This window comes from Grampus griseus (genome assembly GCF_964374135.1).
Source record: "Grampus griseus genome assembly, chromosome: 2".
NCBI lineage: Eukaryota > Metazoa > Chordata > Mammalia > Artiodactyla > Delphinidae > Grampus > Grampus griseus.
The window spans coordinates 11,612,273-11,635,219 of NC_139018.1; the positions used below are offsets into that span (position 1 = coordinate 11,612,273).

General features: G+C 39.7%; 1 protein-coding gene and 2 pseudogenes across 3 annotated transcripts in view; 1 reads left to right on the plus strand and 2 right to left on the minus strand.

Moving 5' to 3' along the window:
- Positions 1 to 14,226, minus strand: part of GOLGA5 (golgin A5) — a 32,808-nt gene extending 18,582 nt beyond the window's left edge. Inside the window, exons 1-6 of the mRNA XM_082649449.1 lie at positions 14,089 to 14,226; positions 11,512 to 12,088; positions 4,475 to 4,702; positions 3,371 to 3,590; positions 2,797 to 2,920; positions 21 to 224 (exon numbers count right to left, since the gene is read on the minus strand). Coding sequence (XP_082505575.1) covers positions 21 to 224; positions 2,797 to 2,920; positions 3,371 to 3,590; positions 4,475 to 4,702; positions 11,512 to 12,058 — 1,323 coding nt within the window. The 5' untranslated portion in view covers positions 12,059 to 12,088; positions 14,089 to 14,226. The remainder of the gene's footprint in view (positions 1 to 20; positions 225 to 2,796; positions 2,921 to 3,370; positions 3,591 to 4,474; positions 4,703 to 11,511; positions 12,089 to 14,088) is intronic.
- Positions 6,146 to 6,974, plus strand: LOC309818474 (non-histone chromosomal protein HMG-14-like; annotated as a pseudogene). Its single transcript has 2 exons — positions 6,146 to 6,150; positions 6,639 to 6,974. The product of its transcript is annotated as a non-histone chromosomal protein HMG-14-like (transcript).
- A 5,564-nt stretch (positions 14,227 to 19,790) lies between the features above and the next one.
- Positions 19,791 to 22,013, minus strand: LOC309819080 (serine/threonine-protein phosphatase PP1-gamma catalytic subunit B-like; annotated as a pseudogene). Its single transcript has 2 exons — positions 21,078 to 22,013; positions 19,791 to 19,852 (listed from the first exon to the last, which is right to left on the minus strand). The product of its transcript is annotated as a serine/threonine-protein phosphatase PP1-gamma catalytic subunit B-like (transcript).
- Between the last annotated feature and the right edge of the window lie 934 nt (positions 22,014 to 22,947).

Below are 22,947 nucleotides of genomic sequence, written 5' to 3' on the forward strand. Positions count from 1 at the left end.
CATGTGCATCTCACGCTTACCTGGAGTATTCTAGTAGCTTTTTGCTTGTAGTCAATTAATTCCTGCTTAGAGGACTCCAAGTTGGACTTAAGCATTTTGATTTGCTGCTGTAGCTCATCCGCTCTCTTCTTCTCATCTGAGTATTTTCTTTCCGCCAGGGTAACTGCTTCTGCCAAATTCTGGCGCTCCGCTCCCATTTTATTAAGGCGTGCAGAAAACTCACTCTGTGACAAAGTTTATATTATACTTATTGTATCATTTTGCTTTGAGGTATACTTTACAACCATCCATTTAGACATCTTATGGGATTTATTAGCTCAGCCCAACAACGTAACAGGGAGGTAAAAAAAGTTCTTCATTTGTTAGGAACTGAAGAACAGGAACTCTAAGGTTGTGGTTCCCAAACATGGCAATTCATCAAAATCAGTGAGGGAGTCTGTTAAAAATACAGCTGCCCAAGGCCTTCCTTGGGCTTAATTGAATTGGAATTTCCAAGACTGGGCTTGGGAATCTGTTTTTTAAGAAGTTTCCCAGCTGAATCTGGTCACTTGGATACTAGGTCTGGTCTGACCTAGCTGATAAATGAATAAAGGTCTACAGAAAACTAGAAAGTCTATTAGAAAACAAATGCAAGACACAAGTACACAGCTACATCTTTTCTAATATCATGGCTAATGTTTTTCCTTTATTTCAGTTTTTCTAATAAACTATTCCCTCTAATTTTTTTAGCTTAAGAAACTTTTAAAGTACACTCTAAAAAACACATGGTCTGTCCCTTAGCCTAAATTTAGTTCTGAGAATTATTTATATTTTACCCTTATTTTCAAAAGCTCCCATCACCAAAAAACTCAGAAGGTGAGACAGAAGTCAGAAAGCTTTCATGGTTACACGCCAATAACTAAAGCCCACAAACCTTTGATCCAATATTAACTCCTGTTTGGAAGGAAAGGAGCAAGAGGACCACTCAGTGAGGCACACTGAGCATGTGAAATGTGTCTGCAACTGAGAAGTGCATTTTTAAGTTTGTTCATTTAAATTAGTTTAACATAAATACTGAAGCTCAATTCAATTAATAATAGATTTATGGAGATATAATTCACATTCCATAGAGTTCACCCTTTTAGGATGTACAATTCAATGTTTTCCTGAATACAATTCAGTGTAGTGTTCTCAGAGTTGTGCAACCATTGCCATTATCTAATTTCAGAACATTTTCACCGCAAATAGAAATCCTCTACCCATACGTCCCCCTCCCTCCCAGCCCCTGGCAACCATTTATCTACTTTCTTTCTCTATAGATTTGCCTATTCTGGACATTTCATACAAATGGAATCAACAATATGTGGCCTTTTGTGTCTGGCTTTCTTCACTTAGGATAATGTTTTAAAGGTTCATGCGTGTTATAGCATGAGTCAATAATTCATTCCTCTTTATGGCTGAATGATATCTCCTTGTGCAGATATGCAACATTTTGTTTATCCATTCAGCAACTGATGGACATTGTATTGTTTCCAGTTTGGGGCCATTATGAATAATGCTGCTATGAACATTCATGTAAAAGTTTTTGTGTGGACATGTATTTCCAATTTTCTTGGGTATATACCTCGGCGCAGAATTGCTGCAGCATATGGTGACCCTATGCTTAACTTTTTGAAGAACTGTTATTCTGAGTATGTTTAGAACAACTTTTTCACCTATAAATCTTATGAAATCTAAATACAGATCAAGTATTTCTAAAGAAAATTTAGTGAATGAATTGAGATGTGCTGTAAGTGTAAAACACACCATATTTTAAAGAATCAGTATGCAAAAAAGATGTAAAATATCTCACGAATAATTTTTAAAATTAACTACATGATGAGATGATAGTACTTTGGGATATTTTACTGTGGTAAATAAAATATATTAATAAAAAAATTTAAAAGCCTATATTACCTGTTACTTACTTTTAGGGCTGAACTATTTTCACCTGTTGAAAAGACAGTGAGCCAGAGGTTCTCAACCCTGACTACCCATCAGCTACACCCGCAAATCGTGTAAATGCAAATCACCAACACCTATGCCCTACCTCACACACGGGATCCGACTCCCTGGGAATGAAGACTCAGCATCAGAAAGCATTAAAACCACACAGGAGGTTCTAACGTGTAGACAGCGCTGAAAATCACTAAACTAGATGCAAAAATTCACTTAAGTGTAAAACTCTAAATAAACATTATGTACAACTTTCTCTTGAAATAACAGAACCAGATTAAATTGGAATCAGAAAAGGCTTAAATAAAAAGAATGAGATGCCTCAAATCAGTTTTTTTTTTTTTTTGCGGTACTCGGGCCTCTCACTGTTGTGGCCTCTCCCGTTGCGGGGCACAGGCTCCGGACGCGCAGGCTCAGCGGCCATGGCTCACGGGCCCAGCCGCTCCACGGCATGTGGGATCTTCCCGGACCAGGGCACGAACCCGCGTCCCCTGCATTGGCAGGCGGACGCTCAACCACTGCGCCACCAGGGAAGCCCTCAAATCAGCTTTTAATCAAATAATGGTAAGGCTGGCTGCACAACCAAATTAAATGAAAAGATGTATATATCTAATGAGTATTAAGTATTTTAATTGTTTTTCAACGTAGAAAATTAAATTTAGCAAGGATCAAGCTAAATTTTCAAATACTTAGTTTTTGCCACAGAAACAGAATTTTCTGCAATGCACTGCAGAATTTTATTACAGTAAATATGTCAGGAACAGTGTAAAGCAATTCCTCCTCATCCAAATAATAAAAGAGCCCTGCTGTCCCCATTCTAACCTGCATTTGTTTATAGCTCTCCTGTTCTCTCTTCAGAGTGGCATCTGCTTCGTGCAATCTCTCCTGAAGAGTTTGTAGAGCTTGATTGTGCAGGCTACTACCTTCGCTGTGATCCTGCATTATTCTAAAAGAAAAGACATCACTTGAAATAACTCATTTCCACAGTATACAAATGAAAAGGTAGAATAATTTTTAGAGCACTGGCATATTAGCACAAAAAAGACGGTTTGACTAAAACATTCTTAGAGAATCTTTTTCCCTTTCAATGGACTGTAACCTATATTTTTAGGTATCCAAATATAAGCACACGCCACACATCATTGTATGTCAAAAGATTAATGACACTGCTCTTCAAATATTTTTAAATTCAGAATTTGCTAACAATGCATCTCAAGATTCAGATAATAAATCCACTTTAACCACACACATTTCCAGCATTACCAAAAGCCACATTTTCTCTCTTGTAAATTTACGAAGTTAAATTTTGATAAGACAGTATTTACTACCATGTTTATCATTACTTGCATTGATAAACATTCTAGTTCAGTTTCTCATTATTAATAGAGTTAGCTACCGTGATTTTTCACTCTGTAAGGCTTCCAGTGCTTCTGTGCGAGTATTCAGCAGCTGGTCAGCTTCTTGGAGTCTCACTTTCAGTACAGCCAGCTGGGAATCCTTTGCAGCCACCGCTTCAGTCAGGTCGTCTACTTGTGCTTGAAGTTCTCGAGTTATTCGATCACTCTTTGAATGGTCAACATTCCACTTTTCAACTCTTGCTCTTGCTTTGTTTAATTCTTTAAAGAAAAAAAGGAAAGAAAATTCTCCATACAAGTAAACACATCTTTCTCAGAGCACACAAAGATTCTCCTCTGAATCCCTTTAGTACTTATTGCCAAAATTAGAAGCTTACAAATATCTTCAACTTTTTTGCTCCAAGAGGGACCTCCATTTTCCAAGGCCAACATTCATATCTATATTACAGTTAATTGGCTGGAAACAGGCATGAAGCTAGCTGCTCTTCTACAAATGTCTTTTTCTGGAGATATGTCATAAAGCATTTGGGAGCCAAAATCAGTACACAGCCGAGAGTTCACAAGATTAAAATGGTCAGTGGATTTCTGGAGTTCTGCTACAGATAGGAAAGAATGCACATCCAAATCAAGGGTACACGATGTACACCCCAGTAAGACTAAAAGAAACAAAAACAAAACCTGAAGATAAACACCGGAAAGAAATGTTTCTTTCAATTACTGTGGCAAAAAGATATTCTTTTAACCTAGAAAATTGGTGCAGAAAGAGCAATGCAGTACAGAGTGCCAACCAAAAAAAAAAAAAAAATTAAATATTGAAGCAAACTGTACAGGGTCTCTGGAAAAACTATTTCTATGTCTAAATTAGTCTGGGTTAAAGTGAAGCTTCTTCTAAAGTCAGTCTAACAAGGCTTACACTATCTTCCTATTCATGGTTTCTAAAGAATGACCAAATAGGCCAGTGTTCTGTTTCAGGTGGGTGGGAGGATGACTGTTCCCATTTCCAAATCTGGGCCCTATATTTCTGTGAAAACACTATTTTACAAGTCCCATCTAAAATCTTTCTAACAGTTTAGATATAATCAAGTTTTTAGTTTATTTTTGAAATGCTAAATTCCTAACCCTGGGTAATTTAAATAAGGCTCTACCCTCTTGAGTTTCCTTGGATCTTTGAAGTAATGAGGCCATTTCTTGATTTAAAGACTGAACCTCATTCCTCAGCAGTTGATTCTCCAGTCGAAGATTAGACAGTTCATGTGATCTCCCATCATCTTTAGGCATTGGGTTGTGATCAGCACAGGGAGCACTTGATGATACATTTTCCTTTGAAGAAATCTCTTGGCCTTCATGGCCAGAATCTGAATTATTAGAGGCTTCTGTAAAAAAAGCAAATACATCTTTGTTACATTGGAATGCTCACTATTTATGCACTAGTAGCTTACTGTGGTAGAATGCCTTTTGGCTCAAGTTGACTGCTATAGCTAAAACACCATAAAAAGTAAACTTAAATTTTTAATAGACTTCCCTCTGATGAAATTTCATTCTCATACATACAGCCTATAGATCTGTAAGGACCCTCGAAGTCTGGTACACTGAACAAATGCTGATAAAGAAAAGATACAAGAATACAGTTCTGGGAAGGGGGGAAAAAAAAAAAAGCAGAGAAATTTACGTGGTTGGGTTTAGGTAAACAAGCGTTTTGGTCTCCCTTCTGTCTATGAATCATTTTTGAAAAAAAGGGAGAAGTTTCAACATTGAAAATACTGGAAAGGCATAAAAGAACAGCTGTGGGTTTCGAGGCAAGGAGAGTAACAACAGGTCAGAGCAATTTGTTATATACGAAACTGGAGTCTAAACTGCCTTACCCAAAGAGATACTCATTAATTCAGATACTCATTAATTCAGTTTCATCTTGGTTTTGTTACTAAATGTGATGCAAATACACTTTTTACTTACTCCAAAAAAATTAAGTATGTGCTAAAAAATGAACTATATCTAAATGAAAAAGTTCTCAACATCTTAAGTGATCAAGGAAATGCAAATTAAAACCAAAACAAGGACCAAAACACACCAGCTAGCTGGCTAAAATTAAAAAGACTACATAAAATGTTGGTGAAGATATGAAACAACTGGAACTCTTATAGACAGATTGCTGGTGGCAATATAAATGACATAAACACTGTGGGGAAGTATTCACAATTTCTTACGAAATTAAACATGTACCTACCTTTTGACCCAGTAATTCCATTCCTGGGTATTTACTGAACAGAAGTAAAAACATTTTTCCACAAAAAGACAAGTACAAAAATGTTCGTAGCACCTTTATTCACAAAAAACAAAAACTGGAAAATCCCCAATGTCCATAAAAGAGACTGGGTAAATTGTGGTATAATACTACAGTAAAATACTACACAATAAAAAAGAATTATTAATATATTCAATAACGCGAGTGAATCTCACTAACATGCTGAATGAAAGAAGTCAGCTAAGAAAGTATTCATACTATATGATCTCACTTTTTGCTGGCAAACGTGAAGTTTTAGAACAGACAAAAATAATCTAAGGGGAAAAAAATCAGAACAGTGGGTGCTTGGGGGATGGGTGGGGAGATTAACTAGAAAAGGACATGAGGCACTCTCTGGGGCAAAGGAAACATTCTTTATCATGATAAAGGTGTGGGTTTCATAGGTGTAGCCATTTGTCTGTACAACTAAGATTTTCGCATTTCAATAACGTGTAAAAATGATGAGACAAACATGGAAATTTGAATACTGACTAGATAGTAGATGATACAAAGGAATTATTAATTTTATGGTATAATGGCGTGATTTTTCATTTTGAAAACTTGTATTTTTTAGAGTAAATAAAATATTTATAGAAGAAATGATATGAGATCTGTGATTTGCTCCAAAATAATTCTGTGGTGGGTAGAGGTAAAGAAAGAGATTGAAAATGAGATGTTATAAATGAAACAAGAATGGCTATGAGCTGTTGATTATCATCACTGGATAAAAGTTAATATGGGGGTTGAGGGGAACCATCAGTCTCTACTTTGGTATATTTGAAATTTCCAAAATAAAGATTTTTTTTAATGAATAAAAATTGAGAAAATTTTAAAAATTATTTTTAATTTTATAAGATTTTAAAAAGAAATAAAGTATATATCCAAACCTGTAAGATATATCTAAAGTAGTATTTAGACATTTATAGCCTTGAATATTTACATTAAAAATGACAGGAAGAAGCTCGGGTGGGGGGAGGAGTGGCAGCGGCCAGGCAGCCCAGCTTTGCAGGCTCTCAGGCGGCCCGCAGGCACCCGGCACGCGCCGGCCCCGCCGCCACGATACCCAAGAGGAAGGTCGGCTCCGCCGAGGGGGCGGCGAAGGAGGAGCCCAAGAGGAGGTCGGCGAGGTTGTCAGCTAAACCGGCTCCTGCAAAAGTGGAAACGAAGCCAAAAAAGGCGGCAGGAAAGGATAAATCTTTAGACAAAAACGTGCAAACAAAAGGGAAAAGGCAGCAAAGGGAAAAGAGACTGAAGTGGCTAACCAAGAGACTAAAGAAGACGTACCTGCAGAAAACGGACAAACTAAAAACGAGGAGAGCCCAGCTTCTGATGAAGCAGGAGAGAAAGAAGCCAAGTCTGATTAATATCACACACCCGGTCCTATCAGTGGTCCCTGTCTCCCCTCTTGTACAATCCAGAGGAATATTTTTACCAACTGTTTTGTAAATGCTAGTTTTTTAGTAGCTCTAGAAATATTTTTTAAAAGGAGGGAATCCCACCTCATCCCATTTTTTAAGTGTAAATGCTTTTTTTAAGAGGTGAAATCATTTGCTGGTTGTTTATTTTTTGGTACAACCAGAAAATAGTGGGATATTGAATATGGGAGGCTTTGATTGTCTTGGGTGTCAGCTTAACATTCCACAGATGGAGGGTAGCTTTTATATCCTATAATACAAAGCACACTAAATGTCAGTTTTAAGTCAGTTGTGCATTTAATGTCTTAAACACTTTAAATTACTTCTCTTCCGATGTGGTTTTTGGTAGAATTGTTTCCTAAAGCAAACCACTCACCCCTTGTTCTTGGTTCTCCTGGGCAGAATTTTGTGCACTCTGTAACATCTTTGGTCGTGGTAGTCCAGTTCTTCTAGTAACTGTTAATGTGCTGTGAACGATGGACAATTTGAGTATGTAGTGTACATGATATTAAATTGTGAATTAGTGGGACTTACGATATAACAGCATTATCAATATTTGAAGATATTGGTACTTGATATGCTGTGAAGGAAAATTTGCCTCCAAATTTTAAGCTGGAAAGTCACTGGAATAACTGTTCAGAAAAGATTCACAACTGCATGATTTTTTTTAGATTTTTGGTATGTATGTTGAGAATTGTGTACAAATTGAAATGTCTGTGTACTGATCCTCAAAACAGCCAATAAAATTTCAATTATGAAAGAAAAATAAAAAGAAAGGTAGGGGGCTTCCCTGGTGGCACAGTGGTTGAGAATCCGCCTGCCAATGCAGGGGACACGGGATTGATCGCTGGTCCCGGAAGATCCCACGTGCCGCGGAGCAACTAAGCTTGTGTGCCGCAACTACTAAGGCCTGCACACCTAGAGCCTGTGCTCTGCAACAAGAGAAGGCACTGCAATGAGAAGGCAGCGCACTGCAAGGAGAAGGCAGCGCACCGCAACGAAGAGTAGGCTCTGCTCACCACCAACTAAAGAAAGCCCGCGCACAGCAACGAAGACCCAACGCAGCCAAAAATAAGTAAATAAAATATACTTTTTAAAAATGAAAGGAATTAATGAGTTATGCACCCATCATAAGGATTACAAAAACAGCAAAATAAACCCAAAGAAAGCAGAATAATAAAGATCAGAAATTAACAAAATAGAAAAGAAACATACTAGAGGATCAACATAACCAAAAATGGTCTTCTGAGGGAGACACTGTAAACTACGTTATGTCAATAAATTTTTAAATGTACATGATGATGAAACGCATCAAACTGTATACTTTAAAAATGTGTAATTTACTGCATGTCAGTTATACTTCGTTAATGCTGCTTTAAAAAAACAAACATTTAGCAGAGTGCCAAATATTGGTATTCTTCACGTGGTATTTGTGATCAAGCTTTGATTTCTGCAGGGTTACTATAAATGATTAGTGTCTGACTGTGTTAACATTTCAGCTGTGACATTATTTTCCTGAAATTAAGTAAAATAAATATAATCCTCCCGAAAGTATATGAAATAGACAAATTCTTAGAAAAAAATATAACTTACCAAAAACAGATATAAAAAGAAATGGAAAACCAATTGAATCAATAGTTAAATCTTCCACTAAGAACACCCCAGACCCTGATGGTTTCACCAGTGAGTTCTAGCAAACATTTACTGAAAGTTAAGTTTGGTTTTAGGTTTAAGTAAATCAACTGATTTGTATACCATATTAATATTAAGAAGAAAAATCATGATATCTCAATACATACATGAAAATAACACTGCTAAAATTCAACATAAAAACTCAAATTAGAAATACACAGAAACTTCCTTAACCCAATAAAAAGTACCTATGAAAAACTTAACACAAACTGAAACACTCAAAGCATTCTCTAAGACAAGGAACAAGACACAAAATTGGTTTTCAAGTACAAGCCAATGTAGTAAGGCAATAAAAAGAGTTTTTAAAAAGATAAAAGGGTTAAGCAGAAAACAGTCATTATCTACATATGGTATTATTGTGTTGTTGAACATTTAAATGAACGTATAGAAAAATATGAAGCTTCAGAGCTATCTTAGGTTGCCGTGTGTGTGTGTGTGTGTGTGTGTGTGTGTGTGTATTTACAAAAACCTATAGACAGCAACAAACAGAAAGTAAAAAATTTTAAAGCATACCATTTTTAAGAGCTTTAAAAAATATAAACTACCCAGGAATAAATCTAACAAAAAGTATGCAAGACACTTATGGAAGAAACAATAAAATCTTAATGAAAAACATCTAAAAAATAATTATACCATGTTAATAAGTTAGAAGATTCTATGTTGTAAAGATGCTGATTCTCACCAAACTATCTGTATGTCAGCAGAAGCAATGGACTCCTAGTAAAGACCAACAGAATTGTTGTGGAACTTGGCAAGCAAATTCTAAGATGCATATGGAAGTACAAAAGTCCCAAGAATACCCAAAACATTCTTGGAGAAGGACAAGGTGGTAGAATCTGCTCTTTGAGATATAAAGACATATTATAAAACCACGTTAATTAAGACAATGTGGCACTGACATAAAGACAAACCAATGAAACAGAATTAAGTGTCAGAAACATACCAACATATAGATGGATATTTGATATATGACAGAGGTGGTATTGCAGATTAACAGGGAAAGGAAATATTTTCAATAAATGGTGCTGGGATAACTGATTTCCATTTGGGAAAAAAAGGGAATTAGATGCCTACCTCACACCATACATAAAAAACAACTTTAGGTAAACATCTAAATATGAAAGGCAAAAGTATAAAACCTTTTCCTATAATACAGAAAAATACCTTTATGACCTCAGGATAGGAAAAGATTTTCTAAGACCCAAAAGACACAAACCATAAAGAAAAAATTGATAAATCATTATATTAAGAACTTCTATTGAGACATTATAGAAAAAGGAAAAAAACAACAAGGTAAAACTGGAGGAGGATGAGAAAGAATTGCCATCTAGAACATAAAGAGAGTATCTATGAATCAGTAAGGAAAAGGACACGCTTCCACAACACTCTGACCATACCTCAACTGCTGCATTTACTATATTACATGTATATCATCTGTGTCCATGTGTATCTCATCCAATAAACTATAACCCATTCACTTCTGTATCCTGGCCCAATAGGGTCTCAATAAATGTTTGTATAATTAATCAAAAGATAGTTGAGAAGAAATTTAGGATTGTTCATACCTAGTTAATTAACTGCTAGTGCATGCACCTGTCTTGAAAGCCCAAAACCCGTCTCTTTACCACTTTTTTATCTTGAAATACAAGAAAGATTTTATTCACCAAGAGCCAAGACTGTGGAAGAAGCTAAAAGGTTTAAGAACATAACAAGCTCCCATGAGCTATCAGCTCTATAAAGAATCCCTGCAAGGACCTATCATGTTTATTGTTATTTTAAAATGCTTCCTAGGTACTCAAGTTAGCCACATTACCATGTAAACATCATTTTTTGCAGGTGAGAAGATGTACATGTTGAGGTAATTTCATAGCAAATTAAACAACTGAAAACCAGAATTCTAAGTTCTTACTTCACTACTAAATCAATGCCTTTAACCCTCCAACTCAGATCAAAGTTCAGTTTCTCACGCTTTACTTTCAGTGTAGGCAGGGGGAAAAACACACCAAAAAGCTCACAATCCAGAATATAAGTGAAGTACAGCCGCCTGTTACTCTTATAATACCAATGACAGAATGAAATGAATTGGAGATAGTTCCAAATCCAAAACTATATGTTTCCTTTCTGATTTCAAAATTTTCTTCTTTATATCTTAAAACATCTTAGAGATTCATTTTGGATATAATTTAAGATGTTGGGCTGAGGACTTCCCTGGTGGCACAGTGGTTAAGAATCCGCCTGCCAATGCAGGTGAGACGGGTTCGATCCCTGGTCCGGGAAGATCCCACATGCCACGGAGCAACTAAGCCCGTGTGCCACAACTACTGAGCCTGCGCTCTAGAGTCCGCAAGCCACAACTACTGAGGCTGTGTGCCGCAACTACTGAAGCCCGTGCACCTAGAGCCCATGCTCCGCAACAAGCCACCACAATGAGAAGCCCACGCGCCACAACGAAGAGTAGCCCCTGCTCGCCACAACTAGAGAAAGCCTGTGCGCAGCAACCAAAACCCAACGCAGCCAAAAATAAATAATAAATTAATTAAATAATTAAAAAATAAAATGCTGGGCTGGGTAAAGTTACAACAGACAACATTCAAAGGTCCCTACTGTAACTGTATATTGGCTAATAGTGTTCTATGCTGTCCCCTTATTTACACCACACACTTCAGAGAGCCTGCCCTTGCGCCAGCAGGGACAGGTAACAAAACGGAGCATGACAAATGCTACCAGAACATTTTAGGCTATGATGACATCCAATTTGGTTAACTCTAAAAGAAACAGAGGACTGATTAACTACCATGGCTTTGGCTCCCAGAAGGATGTTCTTCAATGGTTTTGATGGTGGTTACACTGGTGTTCTCAGAACTGACGCTTGTTGTCCGAGAACTCTGCAAGACAGGTGTTTTGCCCCTTTCTTTTTTGACTTCCACTTTCCCAGTAGGCTCCTTCTGTGAACTATTAAGAAAATCAAACAGCAGCTCATCATCAGGTTCTGACTTTTTTCTTCGAACAAACTGGGATGAAGGCCTAGGAACAGATGCATTTTCAACAGGATGGGAGGCCTCCACTGATGTCCTAGATCCTAGTTTCACATTTGCAGTCCCAGCTAAGATGGTGGCTTTTTGATTCCTAATATTATCAGCTGCTGAGGAAATGTAAGTAGCTTTAGGTCCTGTCTGATAAGTCAAATCTGTATTTTGCTGGTGAAGTTCAGGATAGTCAGTATTTTTGCTATAAACAATGCCGCTGGTGTTCTCTTTTCTACTGAGAGCTGTTGCAGCCCCTTGATCAACTCTGTTTAAAAGATCCTCTGCCTTTCCAGCAAGATCAGCAAACCAGGACATGATGGCAGCAGAATAATCCTATTGGTGAACCTGTAAAAAGGATATAAAATGATCAGTGTGGCTTAACAGCAGTGCACAGCGATTAAGACCAGGCTCTAGAGTCAGATAGTCCTGGGTTGGAAAGCCTGACCCTGCCTCTTACTATGTAACTTCAAGCAAACTACTTGACTGAAACTGAGAAACTTCACCTAGAAAATGAGGAAAATAAGAAGTACTTACTTTACAAGATGGTTTTAAGATGAAATACTGCATTAAAAAACACTTTGAAAAATGCCTAGCCCACAGTAGGCACTCATTTGAGTAGTTGCTACCATAATTACAACTACCACTACTACTGTTATTCCTATTTCAACAAAGTGTAAATACTGCAGCACTATCATGGATAAGTTAGGTGTGCATATACACGCCTAAAATATACCTTCAATAATTTGGATTCTCAGTACCTACTATATGCACATTAAGCTAAGTTCAGAATAAAACAATTACGATTGCACATTCATTTGATGCATATATTTGGGTACTTATCCAGTGCCACAATAAATCAAAATGATGATGATGAAATAACTAGTTTCCATTTCATAGAAGAGTAGCATATAAAAAAGTCAACCATTTCTTGAATGTGCACATTATTCCTTTTGCCTGGAGCGCTCTTTCACAGTTAATTTTTTTTTTGTTCTTCACCTGAACGTCATCTGCCCCCAAAATGGCTCTTTTGTCCCATCTAAATTAGGTCCTATCATTCTCTGTTCACACACTATTCTTTTCCCTCACATCCCTTCATGTTTTATATGTATTTTTTTTTCCCCTGTCTCTCCCTCTTGGGGAAGGGGAGGCAGGGAGTGGGTGGATAAACGCCATGTCTTGTTTTGCTCACCAATGAATTCTCAGCACACAGCAGGCACCCATAAATCCTGCTGAATGGAATTAATTTTTATGTTAGGTGCCCTGCAAACATTATCTTTAGCACACATAATTTTCACAACCACATTGTGCGGTAAGTAGCAATACCCTTTTTTCACAAAAAAAAAATGGGGGGAAAGGTTTAGAAAGATCCCAGAGTTTAGACAGCAGCTCAGACAGGCAAATCTAAGTCAGCCAAAAACCACTTTTTAACCCCTGCATTCCCCATCTAGCCTCCCAGTATATGAACAACCTCAAGATGAAACCCTCTAAACCTGTTCCTTACAAGATGGGATAATTACATGCCCGTGTATTTCACAGAGCTTATGTGAAATCCAATGAAAATAGAAGCGACATGCTCCATAACATATAAAATTCCCTACAGAGTATGTATCATTCCCGAGTAAACACTGGTGGTAAGTAGGGAACAAATGATCTCTCCTAATAAAGCAATCAAAACATACTTATTAACTTATATCTTGCCTCTCATTGTAAAGTTTTAAAGGGTTTTAAAACAAAAGCCTGTGCCTTAAGATTGAGTACCCAATTAAATGTTAAGATGGGCCCTAGACACTTGCCCCGCGGACAAAAGAACTGTAGCAGACTTCCGAGGTACAGAGCCCTCAAGAAATTCCGCCCAGTAAATGGCCCAAGCCGACCTGAAGAGAGAGAGGGTGAGAGCGCAAGGGATGGGGATGGGGATGGGGATGGGGATGGGGATGGGGATGGAGATGGGGATGGGGACGGGGACGGGTCGGCCGACGGCGGTGGCAGGGCATGCACGAAGGCCAAGTGTCAACACAGAGGAAGGGAGGCTGGGGATCAGCTGGTCGGTCCCAGGGGCTCTGTCGTCAATGCCAGGTGGGCGAGTACAGACCCCCACTTCGCTCCCTACCCACTGCACTGAGCCTCCGGAGGGGGAAGAGCGGCCAAACCAGGCTGGGGTGGGGGAAGGAGGGAAGGGGAGGGCACTAAGCCACGTCCGTGGAGGCCCAAAGGGGCTCCCCTGCCCTGTTCCTGAGCCCCCGGCAGGGCGGAGAGAGCAGGGTCTCCGCTGAGGGGATGCCGCCCCCGCCTCTAAGGCCGTTAAGGCCCCAAGGGGACCCCTCGGCCCCCCGCGGCCACCTCACCTGAGGACTCTGGAGCGGCTGCACCGCGGCCTGGTCACTCTCCCAGGCCTCCCGTCCTCAGCAGCCGGCCGGGAGAGGGTCCAGGTTGAGCAAACCTGGCCCTAGATCGGCCACGGCTCAGTTACTCTTCCGGGAGACGTGGAAGAGCGGCGAGGACCCCAAAACAGAGTGGCTTCCGAGCTGCCTGAGCGGACAGGAGCCTAGAGCAGCCACCTGGAGGCGGCTCAGGCGCCACCGCCGCCGGCTGCGGGGCCCTTGCGCCTGGCCACTCCCTTTTTCCGCCTGTGGCGAGCAAGGGCGGGGGCAGGGCCTGCGTACGTGTGACGTAGCTCGCCTCCCTAGGACCGCGGCCCGCACGCGGCCGACACAACATTGGAGGCCTCGCCCATCTGGGGGCGTGCCCCACAGCGGCCCACGTGGGTGGCAGGGGCGGTGCCCTGCCGGAAGGAATAGGAGGCCCGAGACACAGGTGGAGCGGCCGGCATTTACCTTTCCCCATTCTTCCTCCGCACGCCTAGTTTTACGAATGAGGATGTTGAGGCCCATCCTCAACGGGGGATGAGAGTACAGAAAACAAGAACTAGTGGCAGAGACATATTAAATAAACCACTGAATGAACAAGACAATTTCAGAGCTTTACCAGAGCTGTAAATACAAGATAATAGGGAGAAGTGACTGGAGGTGAGGGAAGCGCTTTAAATGATGTGGACAGGGAAGGTCTCTCTCCGAGGAGGTGACATTTGAGCTGAGACCCAAATGATGGAAAAGACCAGTAACGGGCTTTCCATACAGCTGTACTGTAGTTATGCATACAGTTCACTGAATATTTGAAATAAGTCTAAAATCCACATTTAATAATTCAACAAATACTCAGCACCTACTTTGTGCACAGGGTTGACTTAATTTGGCACTAATGACAAGCCTACAACATAGTCCCAAGGACCTTGGAGGTTAAGTAACTTGTCTAAGATTATGTGCCCTAGTAAGGAGTCCATATTACTCCAAAGCTTGAGCCGTTAGACTCAACGTTTTATTGTCTCCAAATTAAATATTGGGAGTAATTACAGCTCCTTCTTTTCTTCTTCTCAAGTAAGGTTTAGCCCAGTCCAGTAAGCAGAAGAACTTTCAGCAGCACCAGGAAATAATAATAGTAATAATGATAATAATAATAGCCTCTAATAGTTATTGTGTACTTATTAAGTGCAGTATACTGTGTTAAGCACTGGACGTGCTTCACCTCATTTAATTCTCAAAACAGCCATAAGGAAGGTACTGTTATTATCTTGTGGTAGGTGGCGTTGTTGCCAGCTATTAAGTGACTCCTCCTGTTAAGGATGTAAAAAATTAAGAAACAGAAACCTAAATTAAATAGAGTCAGGAGACCAGAAGGGAGAGCTCTCTCGCCCAAGAAGTAGAAAGACCCCTTTTCTCTCCTAGCAACAAATCAGCCAATGAAAAGCTGTGGACACTTTTTTTAGTATAGCCCTTCCAACCCCTTTCCCTTTCTATTACAGCATTTTCCTTCCCTTGCTGTGTGGGGACTTACATGTGGCTCACCATGGTTGCAGACCCCAAATTGCAATTCTCTGCTGATTCCAAATAAACCCATCTTTGCTGGAGAAATACCTGGCAGCCGAGTTGTTTCAGGTCAGCAAGGATTATACATCATCACCTGTTGCCTTGTGACTGCAATGCATCCTGTAGGAAGAGTGTCCTTTCCAGCCTTACTGATGTCAGGCTTGATCACGTGACTTGCTTTGGCCAATAGAATGTGAAGAGAAGTGTCTTTCACCACATCTGAGCAATAGTGTTAAGAGCCATTATGTATTCCTACCAACGCTCTTAATCTTTTCCATCTCTCATGAGAATGGCCTGTCCCAGATGGAGCTGCTCCCTCAGCCTGGGTCCTGGAAGGAAAGAGATGTGAAGCAACCCACGCCTGACAAGTCACATGAGTGCAAAAGAAACCTTTGCTTTTAGAGATTTGTAATTGTTTCTTATGCAGCCTTACCTAATGAAATCTAATACATACCCCATTTAACAGATGGAGACACTGAGATTCAGAGAGGTTTAGTTACTTTCCCAAGGTCACACAGGAAGTAGGTAATACATCTGGGATTCCAACCTACATCAGTGTGACTCCAGAAACAATATTGTTAATCAGTGAAGGGATGAGAATGAAAGAAGTTGAAGCAGAGCCAGATCTCCCATATAAAAAAAAAAAAGGCAGTGGGCAGACTACCCCAATGTTTCAAGAATTCCCATGTACACTCCCTGAGAGAGTCAGCATATAGAGACATATTACCCAGAAGTCATCGGGGCTAGGCTGGATTAGCCAGAGAAACAGCACAGCCAACAGAAAGAGGTTAAAACTTTGCCTTGTACAAGACACATGCAAAAAATACTAACCACAAAAGATTGAAATTTGGACTTTGTTAAAATTAAGAATTTCTTTTCATCAAAAACAACAACAACCACAGCAACATTAAAGCTTGCAAGGCTTTCATTAAGTGAAAGGCAAGCCAAAGATTGGTAGATAATATTTACAATACATACATCTGACAAAGGATTTATATATAGAATATATAAAGCTCTCCAACAAATCAATAAAAAATATCAATCAACCCAACAAAAATAGACTAATATATAAGCATTTCACAAGAGAAAATATCCAATGGGCCAAAGCACAGGAAAAAGTATTCAACACTATTAGTCATCAGAGAAATACAAATTAAAATCACAATGAAATACCTTTACACATCCACCAGAATTGCTAAAATGTAAAAAGATGAAAAATGCCAAGAAATGATGAGTTTGTGGAGCTGCTAGGACACTTGTGCATTTTTGACACAACTGTAAGTGATAGAACCACTTTGGAAAACTTGGGCTCTGTCTTTAAAGGTAAACATAGGCCTACTCTATGGCCCAGTATAGGGCTACCCTATGAGTCAGCAGTTCCACTCAAGAGAAATGGAGGTGAAATGTCCATCAAAAGACATGTACAATGAAAAACAAATAACTATACATGCAGCAACATGGATGAATCAGACTTACTTGAATTAAAGAAATATTGTTGAGTTCAAAGAAGCTAGTCCCAGGGGCGGGGGAGGGTTGGATTGGGGGTTTGGGACTAGCAGATGCAAACTATTATACATAGAATGGATAAACAACAAGGTCCTATTATATAGCACGGGGAACTATATTTAATATCCTGTAATAAACCATAATGGAAAAGAACATGAAAAAGAATATATATATGTATAACTGAATCACTTTTCTGTACATGAGAAACTAATATAACATTGTAAATCAACTATACTTCAATTTAAAGAAAAGAAGCCTGTCTCAAAAGACCACATACTGTATAATTCCATCATGTCCATATGAATTCCATTGTCCAGTGAATTCCATTGTCCATATGAAGGACAAGAACAGGTGAATCTAATCTGTGATTATAGACGTTATAATAGTAGTTACCTTTGGGGGCCAGATATTGACTAGGAGTGGTCAAGATGGAGGCTCCTAGAGGGCTGATAATGTTCTATATCTTGAATTGGGTGTTGATTATGGGTATGGATACACATGTAAGAGTTTATAAACTCTGTACTTAACAACTGTTAACTTTATTTCATGTATGTTATATCTCAATGAAAACAATTCCAAAAAACTACACATACCCTCTGAGAAGGTAATTTTACTTTTAGGAAATTATCCTACAGATATACTCACACATATACAAAGTTATTAATTACAGCATTGCTTATAATAGCAAATATTGGAAACAAGTTAAATGTTCGTTGATTTAAAAATCTCGGTACATTCATCCAATGAAGTACTATGCAGATGTTTAAAAGAAACAGAAGCTTTTATGCAAGGATACGAAAAGAGCTCCAAGATCTTAACAATATCTGATGTTTTAAAAAACCAAAAATTAAAAAATGGTGTTTGTAATATGCTATCATTTGTGTACAAATATCTTTGATGAGTAGAGTCTATCTCTTGAGGGACACTTTCTTTCCCTCCTTGGAGAATTCAGCTGGGCAACAGGAGTAAGAGGGAGGTTTATTCTTCACTGAATCCTTTTTTGTATGTATCCTCTGAACTCTGTACCATAAGAATCTATTACTTTCCAAAAGTTAATCATATAAAAAAACTTTTTTAACTTTGAACGCCCTTGGAGGCTGAAAGCATTCCTCATGTCTTCACAGCCCTTCCTTTCAGATAGCCTGACACCCTTCATTTATGCCACCTGCCCAGCTCTGCAGGCTTTTTCCCTAGGGATTTTGTGACCTTCTTTGGAAGATGCCTGTGTTTCTTCAGCTCCGGGTTTCTGTGATTCTACTCCTTGCTGAGCAGCTCTGACGAATGACATTGTGAGCCTCCTTGTGCATTTTTAGCTTCCAGCAGCAGGAGGCACTCTATGCTTAAAGATATATACGTACGCTTGTATGTTTGTATGTATGTATATTACATCTGGATTGACAAGTAAAATGAGTATTGCTGGATTGTTTTGTTTATAGAGCACAGAATGTAATATTTCCATGAATCAACGCTGGGTGACGCCCAGGAATTTCATATTCCCATACCTGTTTGGGAGTTCCTCCAGATTGACAGACCATTTCTGGTGTTTTCCATGTCACCTGGAATGCTAAGCTGCTCCCAGAGATGAGTCCCTCTGCCACTGCAGCCCTGATGAAACCTCCTAGGCCCCCATTCACCCCACATCCTCAGCCTGTCATTGCCCCTGCTCAGAGGCCTCCAACCCCCATATGACCCAACATTGGCAGCAGGGCTGGGTGGGGAAGAGGCTTTGTGCTGTCCTGGAAAAAGCAGATCCCTGAGAGTCAACAAACATCACACGCCTTGCTTTGGCATCATAGGCAATTCCATTTCTCTCTCAGGGCCTCCGTTTCCTCACCTGTAAAATGGGTGGTTAGTGATTTTTAAGGTGTATGTGAGTGATTGTTATACTGTAGGCTTCTTTCTTTAAAGGAAATCTTTATGTCTATGCCCCGTATATAAAATGCATCCAAGTCAAGCAGTCCTGATTGAAGAGTGTGGAGGAAGAGGGAGGGGGGCAGGGAAGAAGGTATGCAGAGCCCCTCCCAGTCTTTCCCCATACCCTACCGAGAAGCTCTTGATATAGCTACTAGGGAGTTTAAAATGTCTTTGCACTCTTTGCGCTCTGTACTGGGTTTGTTTTGTTTTGTTTTGTTTTGTTTTGCCGGGGGTGAGCCACAGGCTTGCGGGATCCTAGTTCCCGGACCAGGGATTGAACCTGGCCAGGCAGTGAAAGCTCTCCAAGTCCCAACCACTGGAAGTTCCCCGGGCGTTCTTTAAGAGCGTCACTCTGAGATTCTGGGATCCTGTGGAAGGCCAGTCCAGCTTGGGTGCAGGGAATTGACCTACATCTTATCTTCTTTGTGCCATGGACCCTTTTGCAGAATTGTGTGTGTGTGTGTGTGTGTGTGTGTGTGTGTGTTTTAACAAGTTCATCATTTAATAAGTCTGAATGCATTTTCACCACATGGTATTGTAAAGGGTCATCTGTTGAAACATTGTAACAGGTCATAGTTTTAAAAAGTCATAGATATCCTGAGTTCTGTATGAATTAGTGGTAGTGAGTTAGTTCCTTTGTTTTGACTTACAAGCCTCAAGTTCACTGTAGAATAAAGAATGTAGACCAAAGAAAGCATAATTGGTCACTCATAAAGAACAGTATTGTTTCTTTAATTTGAAGCTTTCTGAATGAATGGGTTCAGGCCTGATGTAATGGTACAAAGGTTATTTAATGAATAGGCTGTGTGGAAATTGTACAAAATGTTATTAACTTTAGTCATTAATAGCTTAAGCAGCACTATGTTACTAATCGCTATTCAAACTCAAAAACCTGTTTTTGAATCCTCAGGAAGGCAGCATGTGTACACAACCGAGCCACGTTATACTTAGAGGAGTGTCAATACGTATTTCAACAGAAACTTTGGCTTTAGGAAAGAGTTAACAAACATTTAAAATAATGACTCTGGGGCTTCCCTGGTGGCGCAGTGGATAAGAATCCGCCTGCCAATGCAGGGAACATGGGTTCGTCCGGGAAGATCCCACATGCCACAGAGCAACTAAGCCCGTGCATCACAACTACTGAGCCTGTGCTCTAGAGCCCGCGAGCCACAACTACTGAGCCCGCGTACCACAACTCCTGAAGCCCGTGTGCCTAGAGCCCATGAACCACAACGAAGAGTAGCCTCTGCTCCTGCAACTAGAGAAAGCCCACGTGCAGCAAGGAGGACCCAACGCAGCCAAAAATAAATAAATAAAATAAATAAATTTATTTAAAAAAATAAGGTAAAATAAAGTAATGGCTTTAATCATCATTTTAAGTATATGGTAGGGGAAAGTGTGCTTTAATTAAATATACATCATACCAGTGATGCTGGCAAGGTTGAAAATTACTAGTTTGTACATGACAAGACAGTAAGAGAAAAAAGCAATCCTTTGAAACAAAGTTTTAAAAATATATGTCCACAGTGGTTTGTATCAACAGTATGCATTTTATGACAATAACTTGTACAGATTGAGCACCCTAGGGCTCTCTTTATATCCTAAAGAAAACAAATTTGCATTATTCTTGGGTTGTACCAAATTTAAAATAGATCAATTGCACACTTACCCCCTAGACAGGATAAACTGTCCTGGAGTGTACTGCTTTAATACCATCATTAAAATTGTTTGCAAAGAAAACCCAGAGAATTAAAAAACAAAACAAAACATTTTATTTCTTGGGAGTGGAGAGTCTTTTATTTGCTGTTATAATGAGCAAATATCATTCATTAAGTCAAAAATGGAAGGAGCATGCCCACAAAAACTATTTGAGCAAAGCTGACCAATATACATTACGATTTAAAAAGTGAAGATTGTATACTATATGTTACAAGTCCCAATTAAGCAGTGTCAAAATGACACCTGTTTCTTTGCTTGCTTTGTGATCATACCCCTTGGAGGTGTTAAAGGGGCTCCTGGCATTCCGCTTCTTTTTCTCTGCAGGCTTTAAAATCTGAAAAGAACAAATTAGTGCTTTGTCCACACTCAGCATGGCACCTCCATTGTCAAAGTCTCCACAATAATCAGTTGCAGAAGACAGAGTCACCAACTGCCTCTTTGCAAAAAATTCATACCATTTTCAACCACCTGATGGGCTCTACATATGAGATCCAAACTATGCTGATGGAGAAATTTGGCAACCACTTCGGCACCAAATGTGAAGGACAACTCCTCTGTCATTTTCACCCCCGCCTAAGACATCTTTACCTGGGTCAGACCACAAAAGATCACAAAGAAGACCTTGATCTGGTATATCAGTTGGCCACACAGTTCTCGGAATCTGCTCCGTAGATTGAAGACCTGGGGACAAACTTCCATGACAGCAGAATGTTTTCTCATCCACAACGGCTGCTAACAGTAAACAGTTAAAGCAGTCTATGAAAGTTTTCCATAGTGTAATGTTGTATCTTCTTTTACATTCATCATAAAAAGCCATACATGCTATTGATACTGACACACTCGTGGTTTCCTCTGAGAAGAAAAAAATTCTTGGGATATTTGATTTTCTTTAGCCAATAAGAGGCAGATATTCTCCAAAGACTGCTTCTCCCTGTCCCCAAGAAATAGATAATTGCTTTCCGGTGGGAAACCACCATACTCCAAAAGTCGAAGCAAATCATAGTATTACCTGTGGGTATCACCACTATTTTTAGCGGTGCTTCAAGTTCTCGTAGGATGGGCTGACTGAGAAAGATCTCTTGGGACTTTAAGCACAGTCCTCTGATTTCATTGTCTTGTAGCTGGACATTCTTGCCTAGCTTGGACCCTCTAACTTCCAACAGCCATTGGATGAGGCTGTTGATGTTGAGTTTATTTGTATCTGCCATCGCTGTCCCACTGCCCACCCTCCCGTACGTGCGGCCTTGCACCCAGGATTCACATCTCCTTTCCCACAGCCAAGAGCACAGAGGCGGCCCCGGCGGTGGTAGCAGAAACTGTTGGTGGGTCCCCCCTAACCGCCCGCACCCCCTGCTTCCTCTTTCTCTCCCCACTGGAACCATGGGGCAGAATTGTGTTTTTAAACCATAAAATAATATGCACAGTATGACAAAAGAAATTATAGTGGGAATATTGAAATACAGTTATCAAAATATTTTTAAATTATATGATTCAATAATCTATATACTTTTAAAATTAACACATCAAATAACAGTGTGTAAAATGAAACCTGGGGGATTTCCCTGGAGATCCACTGGTTAAGACTCTGCACTTCCGATATAGGGGGCACAGTTCCATCCCTGGTAAGGGAACTAAGATCCCACATGCCACCAGGCAGGGCCAAATAAAATAAAATAAAATAAAATGAAACCCAGCCTCCTTACTGTGGCCCACAAGGCCCTGCAGGATCTGGCTCAGGCTGCCCTCGCCAGCTGCATCTGGAACTGCTGTCCCTCAGACTCACAGTGTCCAGTCATCCCACCCTCGAGAACATTGGCCTTGATGTTCCCACTGCCTTGGAAATTTCCCCTCCACACATTCCCCACCCCATCATCACCCACAATTCCCAATTCACACGGACAGTCCCTTCCCATCATTCACGTCTTGGTATAAAATTCTCCCGCTCTGGAAGTTTCCCTGGCCACCCTGAGTCCACTAGGTCCTGTCCTGCTCCACACGATACCTCATTCTTTTCCTTTATAATATTTATAATTATACAATTTTATTTTGTGTGATTATAATTTGTGCAATTATACTTATGCAAATTTATAATAATCCGTATAATGTATTTTTACTTGTTTATTTACTTAGTGTGCATCCCCC